General features: G+C 35.4%; 1 protein-coding gene across 1 annotated transcript in view; it reads right to left on the bottom strand.

Annotated features, from left to right (window-relative positions):
* alpha-Man-Ib (alpha-Mannosidase class I b) overlaps positions 1–17,287 on the bottom strand; it is a 268,163-nt gene that overhangs the window by 204,314 nt on the left and 46,562 nt on the right. Inside the window, exon 4 of the mRNA XM_090400333.1 lies at positions 4,111–4,296. Within this exon, the coding sequence (XP_090256459.1) occupies positions 4,111–4,296 (186 nt within the window). The remainder of the gene's footprint in view (positions 1–4,110; positions 4,297–17,287) is intronic.

Genomic DNA, 17,287 nt, shown 5'->3' with positions numbered 1-17,287 from the left:
ATTTGTTGGTTAGAAAGATCTCATCTGTTTTTGTCTTGTTTGTTTTGGTAACACCTATTATGTCGATTTGGTACTTATCCAACTGTTCTGCTAGTTCCCTTTTTTTTCATTGATGCTTCTTATGTTGTTGATGGTGCCAATCTTGATCTCTGCTAATGATGAATTGGAATTTGGGTTTGTTCCAGTAGCTGACTTTTTGCGGTTCATCCTGCTTCCCTGAAGAAAACAATGAGGGCCTTGTTTAACCAGGCAATGCCCCAACCAACATGAAATTCCATCATGTTGTACCATCATATGCCCTTGAGCTATGGTTAAACCAATAAGAACACAATTTGGGTGGCTAATTTTGTTCAGTATCTAGATACCCAATAGGGTGCACCACAAGAAGATGAAGATTTTGACATCAGGTTAGAAGCCCTGGTTGGTTCCGTATTCTCCAAAAAGCAATGTGGAGGTCTCCTCCCAGTTATTCAGCCTTAACCCTAAAGAACCTCTTAAATTTCTGTTGAAGCAAATATTCTTCATCCATAATTAACTTTAATTCATCCAAAAAATTTTCCGCAGTATAAAATCTACCAATACAGATTCACCCACAAGAGCTTTGCATTATAGGGATTAAAACATTTATCTTTCTAAATGTTCAAACTTTGCTAGCTAAAACCTCACATGCCACCACTGCTTGCATGAGAGTCACTGGTAAATGCATCTGAAGTGTTGACAATTCTTTGACACTTAAGATTTGAAGTGTCAATGTTTTTGTTTTTTTTCTCACATAAGGAGCTAAATGGAATTGTTTTCCTGCATATGACCTTCAAATCCCATCCAAAGCTTTTTCATTTTTGCATGACTGTTAGCAGAACATGCTACACATAAGCAAAATTGCAAATAAAAAAAATAGAAAGGAATTGCTGCATTAAAAAGATTATTTATATAATCTGACATTAATAAATTCCTGCAAATGCTATTTTAGGTCACATTAATAATGTCTACCTGAGCCAACAACCTTTTAGTATTCAATTTTCAAATATATTGAGTCTACTCTATAAGATAGCCTGTGAAAAATATAAAGGATGTTCCAAAACTAATGCCTGTGCATGTACACACACACATGCACACACAGTGTTTAGACTGCGAGTAGCATTTAAACAGGTCCGTTCTTGTTATGTTTATTCATTCCTTTTCTACAGTTTTTTAGTATAAGCAGGTACAATCAAAGCTGTATTTATTTCATATGTTATCATGGATGAGAACAAGTTGGATGTAACAAATTGTTTGTCAAAGCATTTAAAAACTGCATGCAGTAATAACATTTTTGATTTACAAAAATATAATTACTACTCAAAGTACAAAGAACAAGAAACAGCAATGCCAGAGTTGTCATTAATTATCAATTTTTTCACAAAAATTGCAACTGATGATTTCCATAAGCAGAAAGCTAAGCAGCTAAATATTGATGAAGTCAGTCAGTTCATAAGCAACAAAATTGAACATAAGTGTGAGTCACTCAAATTGTTATAGAACTGAGCTACAATTAAAGTGCATGAAGTTGTGGAACCTTTTTCTTACAATTTAGGCTAAGCTCTGGACTTCAGGTTCTTGTGAAGTGAAGACACACGAAATGTTTAAGCCTGGACTTAAATAGATGCTCTTGAGATACAGTCTGAAAATGAAGAACAGAACAAAGCAGAGGTTAGAGTGATTCTAAAAAACCAGAAAAGTTTTACAATGACATCTCTGTAAAACTTATTACATAGTGGAAAAAACATACTGTAAAGGAAAGAGATTATAGTGATATAGTGCTTTACAGATTACAACACCATTTCATTATAATTTTATAGATTATAGAGAATACTGTTTTACAAAGACGTATGAAAATAAAGTGAAGACTTCAAACTACCTCTCATTTTTATTCCACTGATATTCTTTAAAGTAGGGAACTATCACAATGGATTCATTATTTCTGAAATGCCCCTCATAATAATCACTTGTAAAAAAAGTAAAAATTCAGAGCAGAATACCTGCAAATTTTACATATTGGTAAGACATGGTAAATGTTTGTCTTTTCATTCTTCAAACCAATATTTTTTTTTATTGTATACTTAACCAAGATAACTCTCCAAAGCAAGCAATCCATTTTTTCTCCATCAGCATATAAAAATACATCTCATCATCGAATTCCTGACATGGACCCTCAAAGGTGTACAGGATATTATGATAGCACTACATGAAGAACTTGCATCTTTACTAATTTCCTATTGACAATTTTCTGCCAAATCAATCTGTTTTATCAAGACTCAAACATCATCAGATCTTATATTTCTGTCTTCTAAGGCACTTTTTACTGTATCAATCCATTTATATCTTGGTCATCCTCTGAGTCTTTTTCCTACCAACCTGGCAGAGAACACTAAATTTGCTAATCTCTCCTCTCCCATTTGTTTAAGTAACCATAAAAGCTGAGTTTAGCTCTGCTAACAGATTCCTGGATTCTAACAATGTCAAGTTCCTTCCTAATATCCTCATTTTTAATATATTATCCATTGATGCCATCTATTTGTGCTCCCAATCTTTCTCAGTGCTCTCATATCTGTGGTCTCTAGTCTTTGGTCAAGTGTTTTATTTCTAATCTAGCTCTCAGATCCATAAGTTCGTAGTTTGAATACTGTCTTGGCTAATTTAGTATTTTGACTAATTTCTCTCTTATTCCATATAAATTTATTCAGTGGACTTCCTACCATACAGGCTTTGTTGATTCTGTTGTCTATTTCCATATTTAATTTACCATCTTTACTAAAAATTGTGTCTAAGTAGCTGAAATGTTTTACTTGTTCTATACGTTCTCCATTCATAAGGCAGTTGATATTTTCAATGTTTCTGCCTATTTTCATTGTCTTTGTCTTTTTAATGCTGATTTTCATACCAAGTTTATTACAAAAGTTATTCAATTTAGTCACGGAGTCTTGCACTGGATTTATTTAAAAGTATAACATTACCTGCATAAAGTAAAGAGATGAGATTAACATCTCCATTTTTTGATACCAGGTTTAATACTGCTCCAATAACATGTCCAATTTTGATACCGCTTTCCTTCATAATGTGATCCACAGAGATAATGAATAACAGAGGGGATAATGTACATCCTTGTCTGATGCCTTTAACATCAAACCATCTTCCTGTACTTCCTTCAATTTTAACTGCTGACTTACAACTTAAATAAAGACTAAGTATTGTTTGATATAATGCCCCATTGACACCATATAACTGTAGTGCTTTAAAATTAATATTTAAAACATAGGAAAAATAAGGAAAAGAAGGAATCTTATGAAAATAATAGGAAATATGAGACTATGAATCAGTGATCATCCACGCAGTTAGCCTAGTGGCTATGCGCTTCGCAACCATATGCCTGGGAAGGAGTGCTGTAGGTTCGATTCCAGTCAATGATGCGAGGAGCTCAAGGATCTTCCTCAGCCATAGCCAAGTTAGCTGGTCTTGGGCGTGGACAGCAGGGTTTCCCTCTCCCAGTTTATCTTGGGTTTTTCATCCCACAAGCAGGCAAACTGGCACATGAACACACACACAGATTACAGTCATGAATATTCAGTCCCCTCCTAATGAGGGGACTCAACCTGTCCTAGGACGGATAAGAAGGATAGAATGGGAATCAGTGATCCGTGTTTAAAGCGCATATTACTTTTCACAAGATTTCTTTATTTTGTTTTATATATCCTTGAATGAAACATTGCAAGAAATTAATGTTGACATCACATGACAGACAAGACAAACTTGTGTATTCAAAATGAAGACTTTTCAGCATCTTTGAGGTATTCTTTCTTTAACTCTCTCTCTCTCTTTTAACACTGCAATCATTAAATGAACAACATTCAGCAGCAGGATTATAGGTTCTTTCTTTCAATTTCAATAATAAATCCTGTTCAATTATGGGGGGGGGGGGCTTATTAAGGAAACACAGTAGTTATCAAAATATAACAAAAAGTAGCCAAATATTGGGAATTCATATAATGGTAAAAAACAATCTGAATTCTGTATTCAATAAATGATTAACTGAACTAAATACTTCTTCAACCAATGCAAATTAACTTACTGTACCTGTCTGAAGATCCATTATGTACATGGTATCCAAAGCATCAATAAGTGTTAATCCAAGCCCAAACCAATTATGAAAGCTTTTACTTATTGGCTTGAGGTGATCATGACCCCAAGAATGGTCCTTATATCCTTTCCACGCATGATAAAAGGCAGCAACTACAGCTTTCTGTCTTTGATTAACTGAATCTGAAATACAGATGAAATTCCTGAAATAGACTAAAACCCTATAAAAAAAATAATAAAATACACAGCAACAGTATTAAATCAAGATAACACTTAACCTGGTAAAGATCAAGATAAACGATTGGGACTGATGTTGTACACATGCTACATTATGCTGTCTTTCAGCACTGGCAAGTTATCAGGATGATCCTGATAAACTGTTTTTGAGAAATACCCAGTCAGGAGTCACAGTGGATCAGATCAGGTGAATGAGGCTGCCATGCAATGGGTAAAGCATGGCTGATCACTCTGGCTTCCTTGAAATGTTCTCGAAAAACCTCCTGTATGGATTGAGTGATGTGTGAAGGAATCCCATCCTGCATGAAAATGACTGAATCCATGCATGGACACTAATGTAGCTGTGGAACAACAAAATTGTTTATCATATCACAGTACCTCTTGGCAGAAACTGAGCAGGTCACAGGACCCGACTGGCAAATGTCCTCAAAGAAGAAGTCCAATGATAAACGAAGTTGTAAACCATCACAAGACAATGCAAAAGAATTTGTTCGATTGCATGGAGTTTTGCATAGCCCATACCTGGCAACTGAGTATTCACAACTCCAATCAGGTGAAAGTGAGCCTCATCTTCCCACAAAATCATCCACAGGCACACAGTTCCCAACTCCACTCAAGAGTTGGGAACTGTGTGCCCAAGAGACAACAAAAGCACCCCCAGATGAAAATTGTTAGCGATCCTGTGGCAGTGTTCAAATTTCTCCACGGACCACCAAAATTTTCCCGCGAACCACAGATTGGTGACCTCTGCTTTAATCCTCTAAGTACAATTAAGATGAATAAATTAATTCCAAAACTAATCAAGTTTTCTTAGAATTTTTGAGCTGCTGTCATTTGGATATTCTCATCATGAAATTCCTGACATGTACCCTCAAAGGGTGTACAGGATATTATGATAGCACTACATGAAAAACTTACATCATTACTAACTTCCTATTGACAATATTCCTCCAAATCAATCTGTTTTACTCAAGACTCCAACATCATCAGATCTTATATTTTTGTCTTCTAAGGCATTTTTTACTGTATCAATCCACCTATATCTTGGTCATCCTCTGGGTCTTTTTCCTGCCAACCTGACAGAAAACAGTTGTTTTACTAATCTCTCCTCTCCCATTTGAGGAGAGATTAGCAAAGAGATTAACACTTGAGAGATGCTAATACCACCTGAGATTAGCTCTGCTAACAAATTCCTGGATGCTAACAATGTCAAATTCTTTCCTAATATCTTCACTTTTAATATGATATTGTCCATTGATGCCATCTGTTTCCACCTCTAATCTTTCTCAGTATTCTCATATCTATGGTCTCTAGTCTTTGGTCAAGTGTTTTATTTCTAACCCAGCTCTCAGATCCATAAGTTAGAAGTGGTTTGAATACTGTGTTGTATAGAGCTAATTTAGTATTTTGACTAATTTCTCTCTGATTCGATATAAATTTTTTCAGTTGACTTCCTCCCATACAGGCTTTGTTGATTCTGTTGTCTATTTCCATATTTAATTTACGATCTTTACTAAAAATTGTGTCTAAGTAGCTAAAATGTTTTACTTGTTCTATAGGTTCTACGTTCACAAGGCAGTTGATATGTTCAACATCTTGTTATTGCTGATTTTCATACCAAGTTTATTACAAAAGTTATTCAATTTAGTCATGGACTCTTGCAGACTTGCACCTAGATTTATTTAATCACCTGCATAAAGTAAAGAGATGAGATTAACATCTCCAATTTTTGATACCAGGTTTAATACAGCTCCAATAACATGTCCAATTTGGATACTGCTTTCCTTCATAAAGTGATCCGTATAGATCAGTGGTTCTTTACCGGTGTTCCCCAGAACACTTGTGTTGCGAGAACTGGTTACAAGTGTTCCGCCAGTGAAAGATGTCATGTGACACAGTTCTGAGTATAATTGGCTACTCTGATCCTAACAACTGAAAACTGCTATGCGCATTGACTTCTAAACCAACAGAATATCGTTTATAGGTACTATTTTTAATGTGTAAAAATTTAACAATATTGGAAATAAAGATTTCAAGTTACTTTCCTTCCTTAAATACACACAGGTATGACTGGATACGAAATCCATTTGGCACAGTTAATGCATCGAATTGTGAATTTTCGTTACAAGAAGAACAACAACAACAATTAGTTACCTATGTCAACGGATTGTACTTTAAAAATGAAATTCTCTGAAACACCTCTTGAAAAATTTTGGATTTTTGTCCAAGCCAAATACCCAGCTCTCTCTCCACAAGGACACTGAAAATTTTGTTACAGTTTTCAATGTCATATTTGTGAACTCAGTTTCTCAATATTAACCAATATAAAAACTAAAAAGCATGGAAGACTTACTAATATAGACAAAGAGATGAGGGTAGCTATATCACATATTAGACCTGATATTCTGAAATCTGCAAAAGCTGACAAACTCAAGTATCGCATTAAAATAAATTCCATTTTTATAAAAGGCAAGTCCATGTATATTTTTTATTGTCAGCTTTATGACTCAATGCTTTTGGTGTTCCCCAATTTTTTCTTATAATCAAGTGTTCCGTGACTTCAAAAAGGTTAAGAACCACTGGTATAGGTAATGATTAACAGAAGAGATAATGTACATCCTTGTCTGATGCCAGATTTAACATCAAACCATCTTCCTGTACTTCCTTCAATTTAACTGCTGACTTACAACTTAAATAAAGACAAAGCACTGCATCTATTGGTTCTACCATCATGCTCTGGATGCTATATAGATGAGTTCTCCAGATTCTTGGAATCGTTAATCCATCATTTTTGTTAAGATTCAGATGATGTTTAAGCATCTCATCCCTTCTTTGAACTTTCTTTCAAATCAGGTTTTTGGTGTGGCATAAGAACTTGGTGACTTTCCAGTTGATTCTGTGACATGTTTGAAGTGTATGGTTGACAGGTGCCTGTTTTTCCATAGCGGAGGAATTTAGTGTGGTGTTTATATTCATCTTTTCTTATTGGGATGGTGTGCCCTGTTTCCCTGTTTGGATGAGCTGAGTATACACTCGGGTCTCTCTTTTTATGCGGTGAATACGTTCCACAGACAACCGCATAGAAAAAAACGCATGGAAAAGACCTAATTTACATTGAAAAATTAGGGATACGTTCCATAATTTTCTAAAACCGCATAAAACCGAAGCAATGAATTAAAATAAACCTAAAATTGCATAAAAAGTTTATAATTCAGGAAAATAAGAATGCCTAAGTTTGTTTTAAAGCTTTATTCATTTAATTTTATTGAAAAGTAACACATTTTTTTACATTTTTTTCATCAGAATTATCGTCGCTATTAGACAATATTCGGCAATGTTTGCAAAATCACTTTAATCACCAAAAGAGATAGTCAGTGCATCAGATCTGTATGGTAAAAGGCAATGGTTCTTCACAAACAGAATTAGCTTCACCCTCATTCTGTGCCGATTTTTTTCTTTTGACGATGTAATCAGCGATTAAACTTTGCGATGATGATTTTACTAATTTTTTATACAGCTCGCGATATCCAGACATGCAGTTCTTCAGCTCACTCGATTTAAAGGCTCGTTTAGAATTTGTGTCATTAACAAGAAAATGATTTTCCAATTTACTGCACAGTTCAAGACCTCGATTTATATTTGCAGTGAGGGAGACAGGTTTTTCTTCCGTTTCACTATCGTTTTCTGGATCTTCGACAATATCTAAAGTTAATCGATATCCAATAATATCATCATCACTTAAGGCATTATCCACAAGCAATTCGTCTATATCATTCTGGCTAAATATATCAAAACCTTCTCCACCAATTTCATGTGCCAAAGTAATGATTTCAGCTGGCTAATGTAGATGATTGAATGGTTGCACCGTTTGCAACACATCCAGATCAAGCTTCTTTCCAGCAGGCATTTAAGGTTTGTGGTCTTATTTCAGCAATAGCATATGCAACATGATTTAAAGTGCAAAATAGAAATTTTTTTCCAAACATCGGTTACTGTTAACGATTCATTTTTTAGTTTATCCAATATAAATTGAAAGGTGTGCTTAATGTAATATTTTTTAAAAGTAGCAATTATGCCTTGATCTAATGGCTGAATAATACTTGTTGTATTGGGTGGAAAAAACACTACCTGCACATTTGGATGTTCTGAATGCGGATGACTTGGTGCCTTGTCAACAATTAATAAAACTTTAAAATCGAGAGCTTTTGTATTAACCATCCAATGTATTAGCCATCCAATGTACTGGCAGCTGTTTTAGATCTTTGCCTTTTAGAGCACACACGCATGGTCTTAGATCGATTTACTAGATCAGGTTTCAACATTTAATCCCCTGATGCATTGCTACAAAGTAACAACGTTACTCGATCTTTGATTGCTTTAAACCATTTGCTTTTTTCTCAGACTTTGCGATGTAAGTTTGATTAGGCATTTTCTTCCAAAACAATCCTGTTTCGTCAGCGTTAAACACTTGGTCAGGACAATATCCACCATCTGCAATAATTTCGGCTAAATTCTCTTGAAAATTTTTGGCTGCTTCTTCATCTGCTGCTGCAACCTCACCTGTGATCTTCACGTTATGAAGTACATTTGTTTTTAAAAACCTGGTTAGCCATCCTTTGCTATCTGAAAATTCTTTATCAGCAGAGGGAAGCGGAAGTAGATGGTTCCAATTGCTTCAGCTCTTCCTAAAACCGCAGAGCTTTTTGTTTAATTATAATAAATAACGACTTATAGGAATTCTTTGAGTTAATTCTTCAGACCAAATTATGAGTGCCCGTTTCGTTTTTTTCTAATAAAGCATCTCTTGAGTACAATGATAATTTGGCACTTGGTTTTGTGCCAGAAATGACAGATTTTCTTATTGCGATTTCATTCTTTTTAATTGCTCTTATAGTAGATTTGCCTAGATTAAAATGTTTACCAATCTTCATAGATCCCTCTCCTTTTGCTAAGCAATCTAAAATTGCAATTTTCATTTCCAAAGAAATTGCTTTTCTTTGGTGCTTTTTTTTCTCCATTGGGCCAAATTAAATTTTTAAAATAACAATTACCAAAATTTAGACTTACAATAATGAAAAGACAAACACTTACTTCATATGCAAAATTAAACTTCACGGATACTCACTGCTTAACACGTCACTCACGTTACGCCAGAATGTGCTGCAACACACCGTTCATTATGTACAACAGGGAAACCCCGAATTTGCATGAAATATGCACCGCATAACTTCAAAACAGCATAAAAAGAGAACCAAGTGTACTTCTTAATTTTGCATGAGGCTGTTTTGTTTGGCTAATTTCAGTGCTAGCTCACTGGAGCAAATTGTCAGGGCTGTATGTTTGAGGGTGCTGATGACCCATAGTTTTTGTGTTGGATGGTGGTATGAATTTTTATGTATGTATTGGCCTGTGTATAGGTTTGCAGTAGACCGTAAAGCAGCCCAAGGGAAGATGTGTAACAAGTTTGTCTAGAAAAGGAAAAGTTATTGTTTTTAATCTCGATGGTAAATTGGATACATTTATGCTGTTTGTTCAAGTGGCTTAGGAATATATTTAATATTTTGCAGACATGGGGTCAAATGGCAAATATCTGATATTGTTGATATCTGAGCCAGGCTTTGGGATTTAAGCTTGCTAAATCTAGAGCTTGCTGCTCAAGGTTTTCCATGGAAAAGTTGGCTATGTGGGAAGGGGGGTTAGTCTATGGCTGTACCTTCTATTTGCAGGTAGAATTTATTTTGCCACACAAAATATCCAGAGCAAAGAATGTGGGCAAAGAGAGAGAGAGAGCTGTGATATCAGATCACTGACTTGATTAAGTCTGTGGTTTTCTTTTTGATGCAGTTTGTAGGATTGTAGTCAATTCACTGGTATATGATATGGTCAGATACCAGATTCATTTTTTCAAGGTATACTGTCCAATCCAGAATGATGGTAGCATTGTCTTTATCCATCTTGGTAATAACGATGTCAAAATTTGTCATAATTATCTGACCTCAACACAATCAGATGTATTGCATATTTTACCAGAGGAAGAGAACACTGGTCATCCATACTTCCCGAAAACAATCGATAAATATAAACCTGACAAAGGAAAGCCCTCTCAACCTTCCAAAAACCAGACGGCCAAAAAATTGGAAAATTTTTACAATGGAACTGTCATGGGTTTTGCAAGAATATCTATGATATCAAGATTTTGTTGCAGAAACACAAACCTTTCTGTTTCTGTCTACAGGAAATATACTGAAGACCCAATGAGGACCCTACCTTAAGGAATTTCATTGTTGTATGAAAGAACAGAACTAGAGGTAGTCTTGCTCATGGAAGAGTAGCTATCCTAGTGGGCAGTCATACTCTTTTCCATCACGTCCAGTTTAATACTACTCTGGAAGCAGTAGCAATTTGCCTATCCGTGAGATTACAATATGCTCAATTGCTTTAAATGAAATCAATCTTGATAACTTTATCTTGCAACTGCCTGAACTCATACTTCTTATGGGTGATTTTAATGGTCACAAAACTCTGTGGGGTAGTGCCAACACAAATAGAAGAGGTCACATCATTGAATGAATCCTTGACAATAATAACCTCTCCCTTTTGAATAACAGACTCAATACTTTCTTCCATATGTTGACCCAATCATATTCTGCAATTGATTTTACAATCTGCTCTCCTTCCATTCTTCTACTGCTTACGTGAGATGTCAAAGAGAGCATATATTAAAGCGATCACTTTTGTTCTTTGCACTATGTCTTCACGGGAACCATGTTCTCTTACACAGATGCTCATATGGAAAATGGACCAGGCTGACTGGAACACTTTTTCCCATCTTGCAAAACTTAATGCTGATACAGTCAGTCAAACACCTATTAAGAAAGCATTCAAGAATGTAACAGACTTCATTGTCCAGGCAGCAATAGCCTCTATTGCAAGTCACCAAAGCCTTGGTGGAAACCAGAATGCCAGGCAGCAAGGATAGAGTATATTTTATAGACACCCACACACATCAAACAATAGCTTTTAAGCGTGCATGGGCCAAAACACATTATGTGATACGACCTCATGAATCAAATGACCAGTGTAAAAATTGTATGGGATAAAATATAGAAAATGAAAGGTAGATATAGAACACATAGTTTGTCTACCTTAGACCATAATGAAAATATTATTGTGATCCCAAAGCTGTTGCAGACACTTTGGGAGAAAATTTTGCCAGAATCTCAACAACAGCATTATATCCTCCTGAATTTTTAATACTGAAAGAGCAGCAAGAGAAACAAAGGCTAAATTTTTCTACCAATGGGAACTCTTAACTTAACAATCATCTATTTGTTAAAGAGGAACTAAAAAGAGGCCTGATGAATTCATTATAAAATGATAAAACATCTCCATCATCTTCTTTCTCTTAATATACAACAGGATACTTGCAAAGGAAGAGTTTCTGGATTCTCTGCAAAAGTCAGTTGCCACTGCTATCCAAAAACCAGGAAAGGATCCAACAAAAGAAAATAATTATCGACCTATCGCTCTGACCAGCTGTCTTTGTAAGAAATTAGAAAAAATGGTTAATACCAGACTTCTCTGGTATTTAGAAAGCAACAATCTTCTCTCTAATACACAGTTTGACTTTTGTAGGCATTGTTCAACTTCAGACCATTTGATCCATTCAGAAACTTGTATAAGAGATGTAGTCCTGAAGCAAGAACATCTGGTTTCAGTTTTCTATGACATAGGAAACGCTTATGACACAGCCTGGAAATATGGCATATTAAAAAACCTCTATAACCTAGGTCTCAGAGGGCACCTTCCTGTAGTTATTAAAAACTCTGTCTGGGCAAACTTTCCAAGTCAGAATGGGAAGTATGCTATCTCAGCCATATCATCAAGAACAGGGTGTTCTCCAATGCTCTGTCTTAATTGTGACTTTTTGCTATCAAAGTTAACTCAATCACTGAACAGCTTCCTCCTACTGTAGACAATGCTCTATATGTTGAAGACTTCACAATTTACTGTCACTCATAACATGAGGATAACTTCAGCAAACAATTCAGCATGTTTCTCTATGAGTTCTTGGTAATGGATTCAGGTAATGGAAAAGTGTCTGTATATACAACTGTCAAAAACACACTCTTCACCCAGATCCAGAATTAAGAATGGGATGAACTGTTATTCCAGTAGCAATAGAAGCCAAGTTCTTGAGACGCATCTTTGACAGAAAACTTACATTCCTTGCACGCATTCATCAACTAAGAGAAAAATGCAAGAGAGCACTGAATCTCCTTTGCACTCTATCCTCTACTGAATGGGGTGCAGATCTCTTTGCTTCATCTTTATTGTGCACTTATACATTCAAAGCTGGATTATGGGTCTCATGTCTATGGTTCTGCAAGGCAGATTAACCTGTGATGGTTGGATCCCATCCATTATCAAGGTATACATACAGCTACAGGTGTCTTTTGCACATCACCCACTCAAGTCTTTATGTTGAAGCAAATGAACTGGTTCCATCACTTAGACGGAAACAATTATCTCTTAATTATGCCCTAAAGATAAAGTTTCTTCCGGATTATCCTACATGGACTAGTCTCTTTTCTCTGCTATGAGAACCTCAATATCACACACATCAGACTACCACACATCCTTTTGGTATGCAAGCTGTTGGCATGAATGAGAACAACACTACCTGCACCAAACATAAGTGCTTCCCTCTGTGGCAAGTTTGTACTCCATCCTGCATCCTCTCACTTTGTGAACTACAGAAGTCTCATACTCCATCTGTTTAGATGCAACTGTTTAATAAACACAGAGCAGCCCACTCTGATTTCTTGCCCATCCATATTGATGACAAAAACTGACACCTATATTGACTGTACTGCTGTGTTTTCTGACATCACTATCACTAACCAGATCCCATCTAATTGCAGTAATTATACAGCAGAGTTGCCATTCAGCTTGCATTTTTGCATATAAAAGAAACCGTTACCAAAAGTGTGTAATTTATACACTCTTTGGGCTCTTTACAGGCTGTCTTTCCTCTCCTATGTATAATCCACATCTAGTGTTGTGTGAGGTGTTACACATGTTGCACAAAATAAAACCACTTAATTTTGATGTTTGGTTGTGCTGGATTCCCAGCCACACTGGAATTAAAGGAAACAAGACTGTAGATGCAGTTGCTAGATCAGCTCAAACTTTCTCCACCTACTGTTTTGACAGTACCATATACAGACTACAGACAGTTTATAAGATCAAAGCAAATTTCTCAATGGCAGTCATCATGACAAACAAATTACATGACATTAAGCCTGAAAGTAAGTGTTGGCATTCTAGTCAATGTAGAAAGAAAAGAGGGGAAGTTGTTCTTTCTAGGCTCAGCATAGGTCACAGTCAAGGCTGATAACCCACCTGTGTGTGAAAAACGAAATATGCATCTTACTATTTATCATTCTGATGAAGTGCCAGCACTTTACATGAGAGAGGAATGAAATGTTTACCTATCTAGCCAAGCCATATACACTCAGGCAGATATTATTCTGCCTCCCAGATTGCATGATGTTTTTAACCTTTTACAAACAACTAATTTGTACAAACACATTTGACTGTAATTTTATTTACATGTAGATACTGTATTGCTTAACTTAATTTTTGTACATACATACATATTATTTACTAGTTCATCTTTGATATCTGTGTACCGCTGTAACCTTTGACCTTGTGTATTGCTATAAACTTATGATTACTTTTCTTCTGGTTGATATCGTCAGGGAGTATATATTCATTAGAACTTACTCCAGTGATATTGATAAAACTGATTTCCCTTGTGAGATCTTACTAAATAGTTTTAGATAATTAAGTACAAATTGGCAAAAAGAAAAGATTGCCAAATTCATGAAAAAGGCTGTTTATGAAGTTCATTACATACTTTACAGAGAGAATACTTAACCTCTCTCTCCAACAAATATGAGTGAACAGTCTTATTATAAATACAAATAAACCAGTTTTTATTAAGCATTATCAAACATCATTAAAATATATTAATGGAAAAGCTCAAGAAGCTTTTGCAGAAGTACTTATAAGCAGGTAAAATTGAGCCTTCACTGTGGAATATTCTCTTCCTCCTACTGGAAAAACCAAATGGAAATGTGTATTTTGTGCTTGATTTGAGGGCAGTTAATAAGGTCACAAAACTTATTAATTTTCCTGTGAATAGTATAGAGGAATTGCTAGTCACTTTAAATGGATTTTAAGTTACTTTCAACACTTAATCTCAATTCTGGTTACTACCAGATACCTCCGAGTTTTTGTATTTACCACAAAAACTTCCAGTTAACTCATACGACACAGAGTAAGCTTTAATGAACAATGTTATCAGATATGTTGAGAAATAGTGTTCTGGCTTTTCAAGATGACTTGTTAATATATTTTACAGACTGATTCTTACTGTAAGAATTTCAAACAAGTCATACACAGATTACATGATGCTAACCTAAAACTGAAAACATCAAATTGTAATTTCTTTCTAGAGAGGGTTGTATATCTTTGAAAGTAAATAAGTAAAGAAGGAATAAAACCAGATGGATCAAACAGTGTGCTCTAGCTTCCTTTAGTGTCCCCAAAATAGTAAAACGGGTCCAGAAAGTTTGCTGGCATGATCAATTTTTACTGATGATTCATTCCAAACTGTTCAAATTTAATTCTCTAACTAATCTTACAAAGGAGTAAAAATTCTCCTGGGAAACTAAAAAACATTGAGCTTTTAAAAACATCTTTCATGAATCCACCAGTTAAACATACAAACTTATTGTTTTAATACTGACCATATTATAATGCGTACAAACATCTTACATTCTTTGCCTACAACAAGTTAGACAGTTTCGCTAGCAAACTGTCTAACTTTTTCAAGGCGTTGACGGAAAAGCATAAAAACTAGTAAATGCAAATTGAAAGGAACATAAAAACGTTGTAAACAATCTAGTAGCTAAGGTTAATATATTTATAAGGTTAACATATCTCACAAAAAATGAATCCGACATTCTCAAAAAAGGTTTTAACTTTTCGATTATGCCCAAATGCATTCCTAAAATGGATTTCATGTGTGGAATTGAAAAAGGCATTCTATATCCACTACCGCAAAACATAGCCAACACTATTAGATTCAAAAGTACCATAATCCTAGTTAAAGCCAAACAACCTATTCTCAACGCATCTCCTTATGATAGAAAGGTAATCCTCAACTTGAAGAAAAACAAAGATATCATCATTACCAAGGCTGATAAGGGAAATTCAACAGTTATCTTTAACTCTAAATACTATCATGATAAGTTAAACGTATTACTATCAGACAACTCTACCTATAAGATCCTAGATAGACACCACCATAAAAAATCATAATGAAACAAACCAACTAATCAGAAATTGTAACATTTGGCCAGAAGAAGTGAAGAGAACACTAAAATCCTCACATCCCATCACTCCCAGACTATATGGGACACCTAAAATACATAAAAAGGATATACCTCTTCGTCCAATCGTTGATAGAAGGTCATCCCCAACTTACCTTTTGGCCAAGCAGCTTGCAAACTTATTAAATAATAAAATAAGATCAACAGAATCCTATATCAAGAATAGTCAGCACTTTGTAAATAAAATCCAAGCCATTAAGATTGCACCAACAGACATGCTAGCCAGTCTAGATGTTGCATCCCTTTTCACCAATGTACCAGTAGAAGAGGTAATAAACATCATTCAAGACCTCTTTCCTCTAGACATCACACAGATGTTTAGACACTGCCTTCAGTCTAATTTCTTCAAGGTTAATAATACTATATACCAACAATTAGAAGGCCTAGCGATGAGAAGCCTGCTATCACCATCTTGTGCAGACCTTTTCATGGAAAAACTTGAAAAAGAAATTCTCTCCACAATCTCCTCTAGACCATCTATATGGTGGAGATATATAGATGATATTTTCATCATATGGCAAGACAGCTTAGAAAACCTAAAATCATTTGTGAATAAAATCAACTCAATACATAACAAGATAAAATTCACTCTGGAAGTGGAAAACAACAGCCAACTGCATTTTTTAGACATCTTGATAAAGAGACAATCAAATAGTGTCAAATTATCTATTTATAGAAAGCCTACAGACACTGGAAGATACCTTCATCATACTTCAAACCATTACAGGACACACAAACTGAGCATTATCCACATGTTGAAAAATAGAGCCCGAAAGTTTTATCAGAAGAGGAGGATATACAGACTGAAGTCTCACTAATAGCTAACACATTATCACAAAATGGATATCCTCCGAACATCATCAAAAAATATCTATACGGTGACAACCCCAGACAAGAAGAATCAAGCTCCCAGCACATTTCTACTGTAGTGATCCCTTTCATCAGGTCAATTTCTTATCAAATAGCCAGAATACTAAGAGCCTACAACATCAGAGTGGTCTTCAAACCAACGACCAGCATCAGACAGGTTTTAGGATCCCCAAAAGATAAGGTGCCATTCTACAAATATCCAGAAGTATATTACATTTCTTGCTCCTGTGGTCTTGCCTACATCGGACAAACTTCACAGAGTTCAGAGATCAGACAAAAAGAACATGTTGGTGATGTAAACCACAACAGAAGCATTTCTTCCAGCTTAGCACATCATTTCTGTACGTCTAACCACATGGCAAAACAGCTCCATGCCATATTTAGATGACAACTACAGACATCGTTTATTCAAGGAAGCCACAATAGTGTTAATAACCAGCAGAAACCTCAACAGAAATCAGGGTACTATTCTGAACAGTTCGTGGAAAAACCTGATCCTCTCTCTAAATCCATCTGAACTACAGCTAGCCAGTAATCACATTACGCGTTTACAACAAATATACATGCGTGATAATGAATAAGAAAAATAAGTCCTCTCAGTCTCT

The sequence above is a fragment of the Typopeltis vanoorti genome, chromosome 1 (assembly GCF_054136105.1).
Source record: "Typopeltis vanoorti isolate ZY-2024b chromosome 1, IOZ_Tvanoo_1.0, whole genome shotgun sequence".
Classification (NCBI taxonomy): Eukaryota; Metazoa; Arthropoda; class Arachnida; order Uropygi; family Thelyphonidae; genus Typopeltis; species Typopeltis vanoorti.
This window is presented reverse-complemented; position numbering and strand designations above follow the sequence as displayed.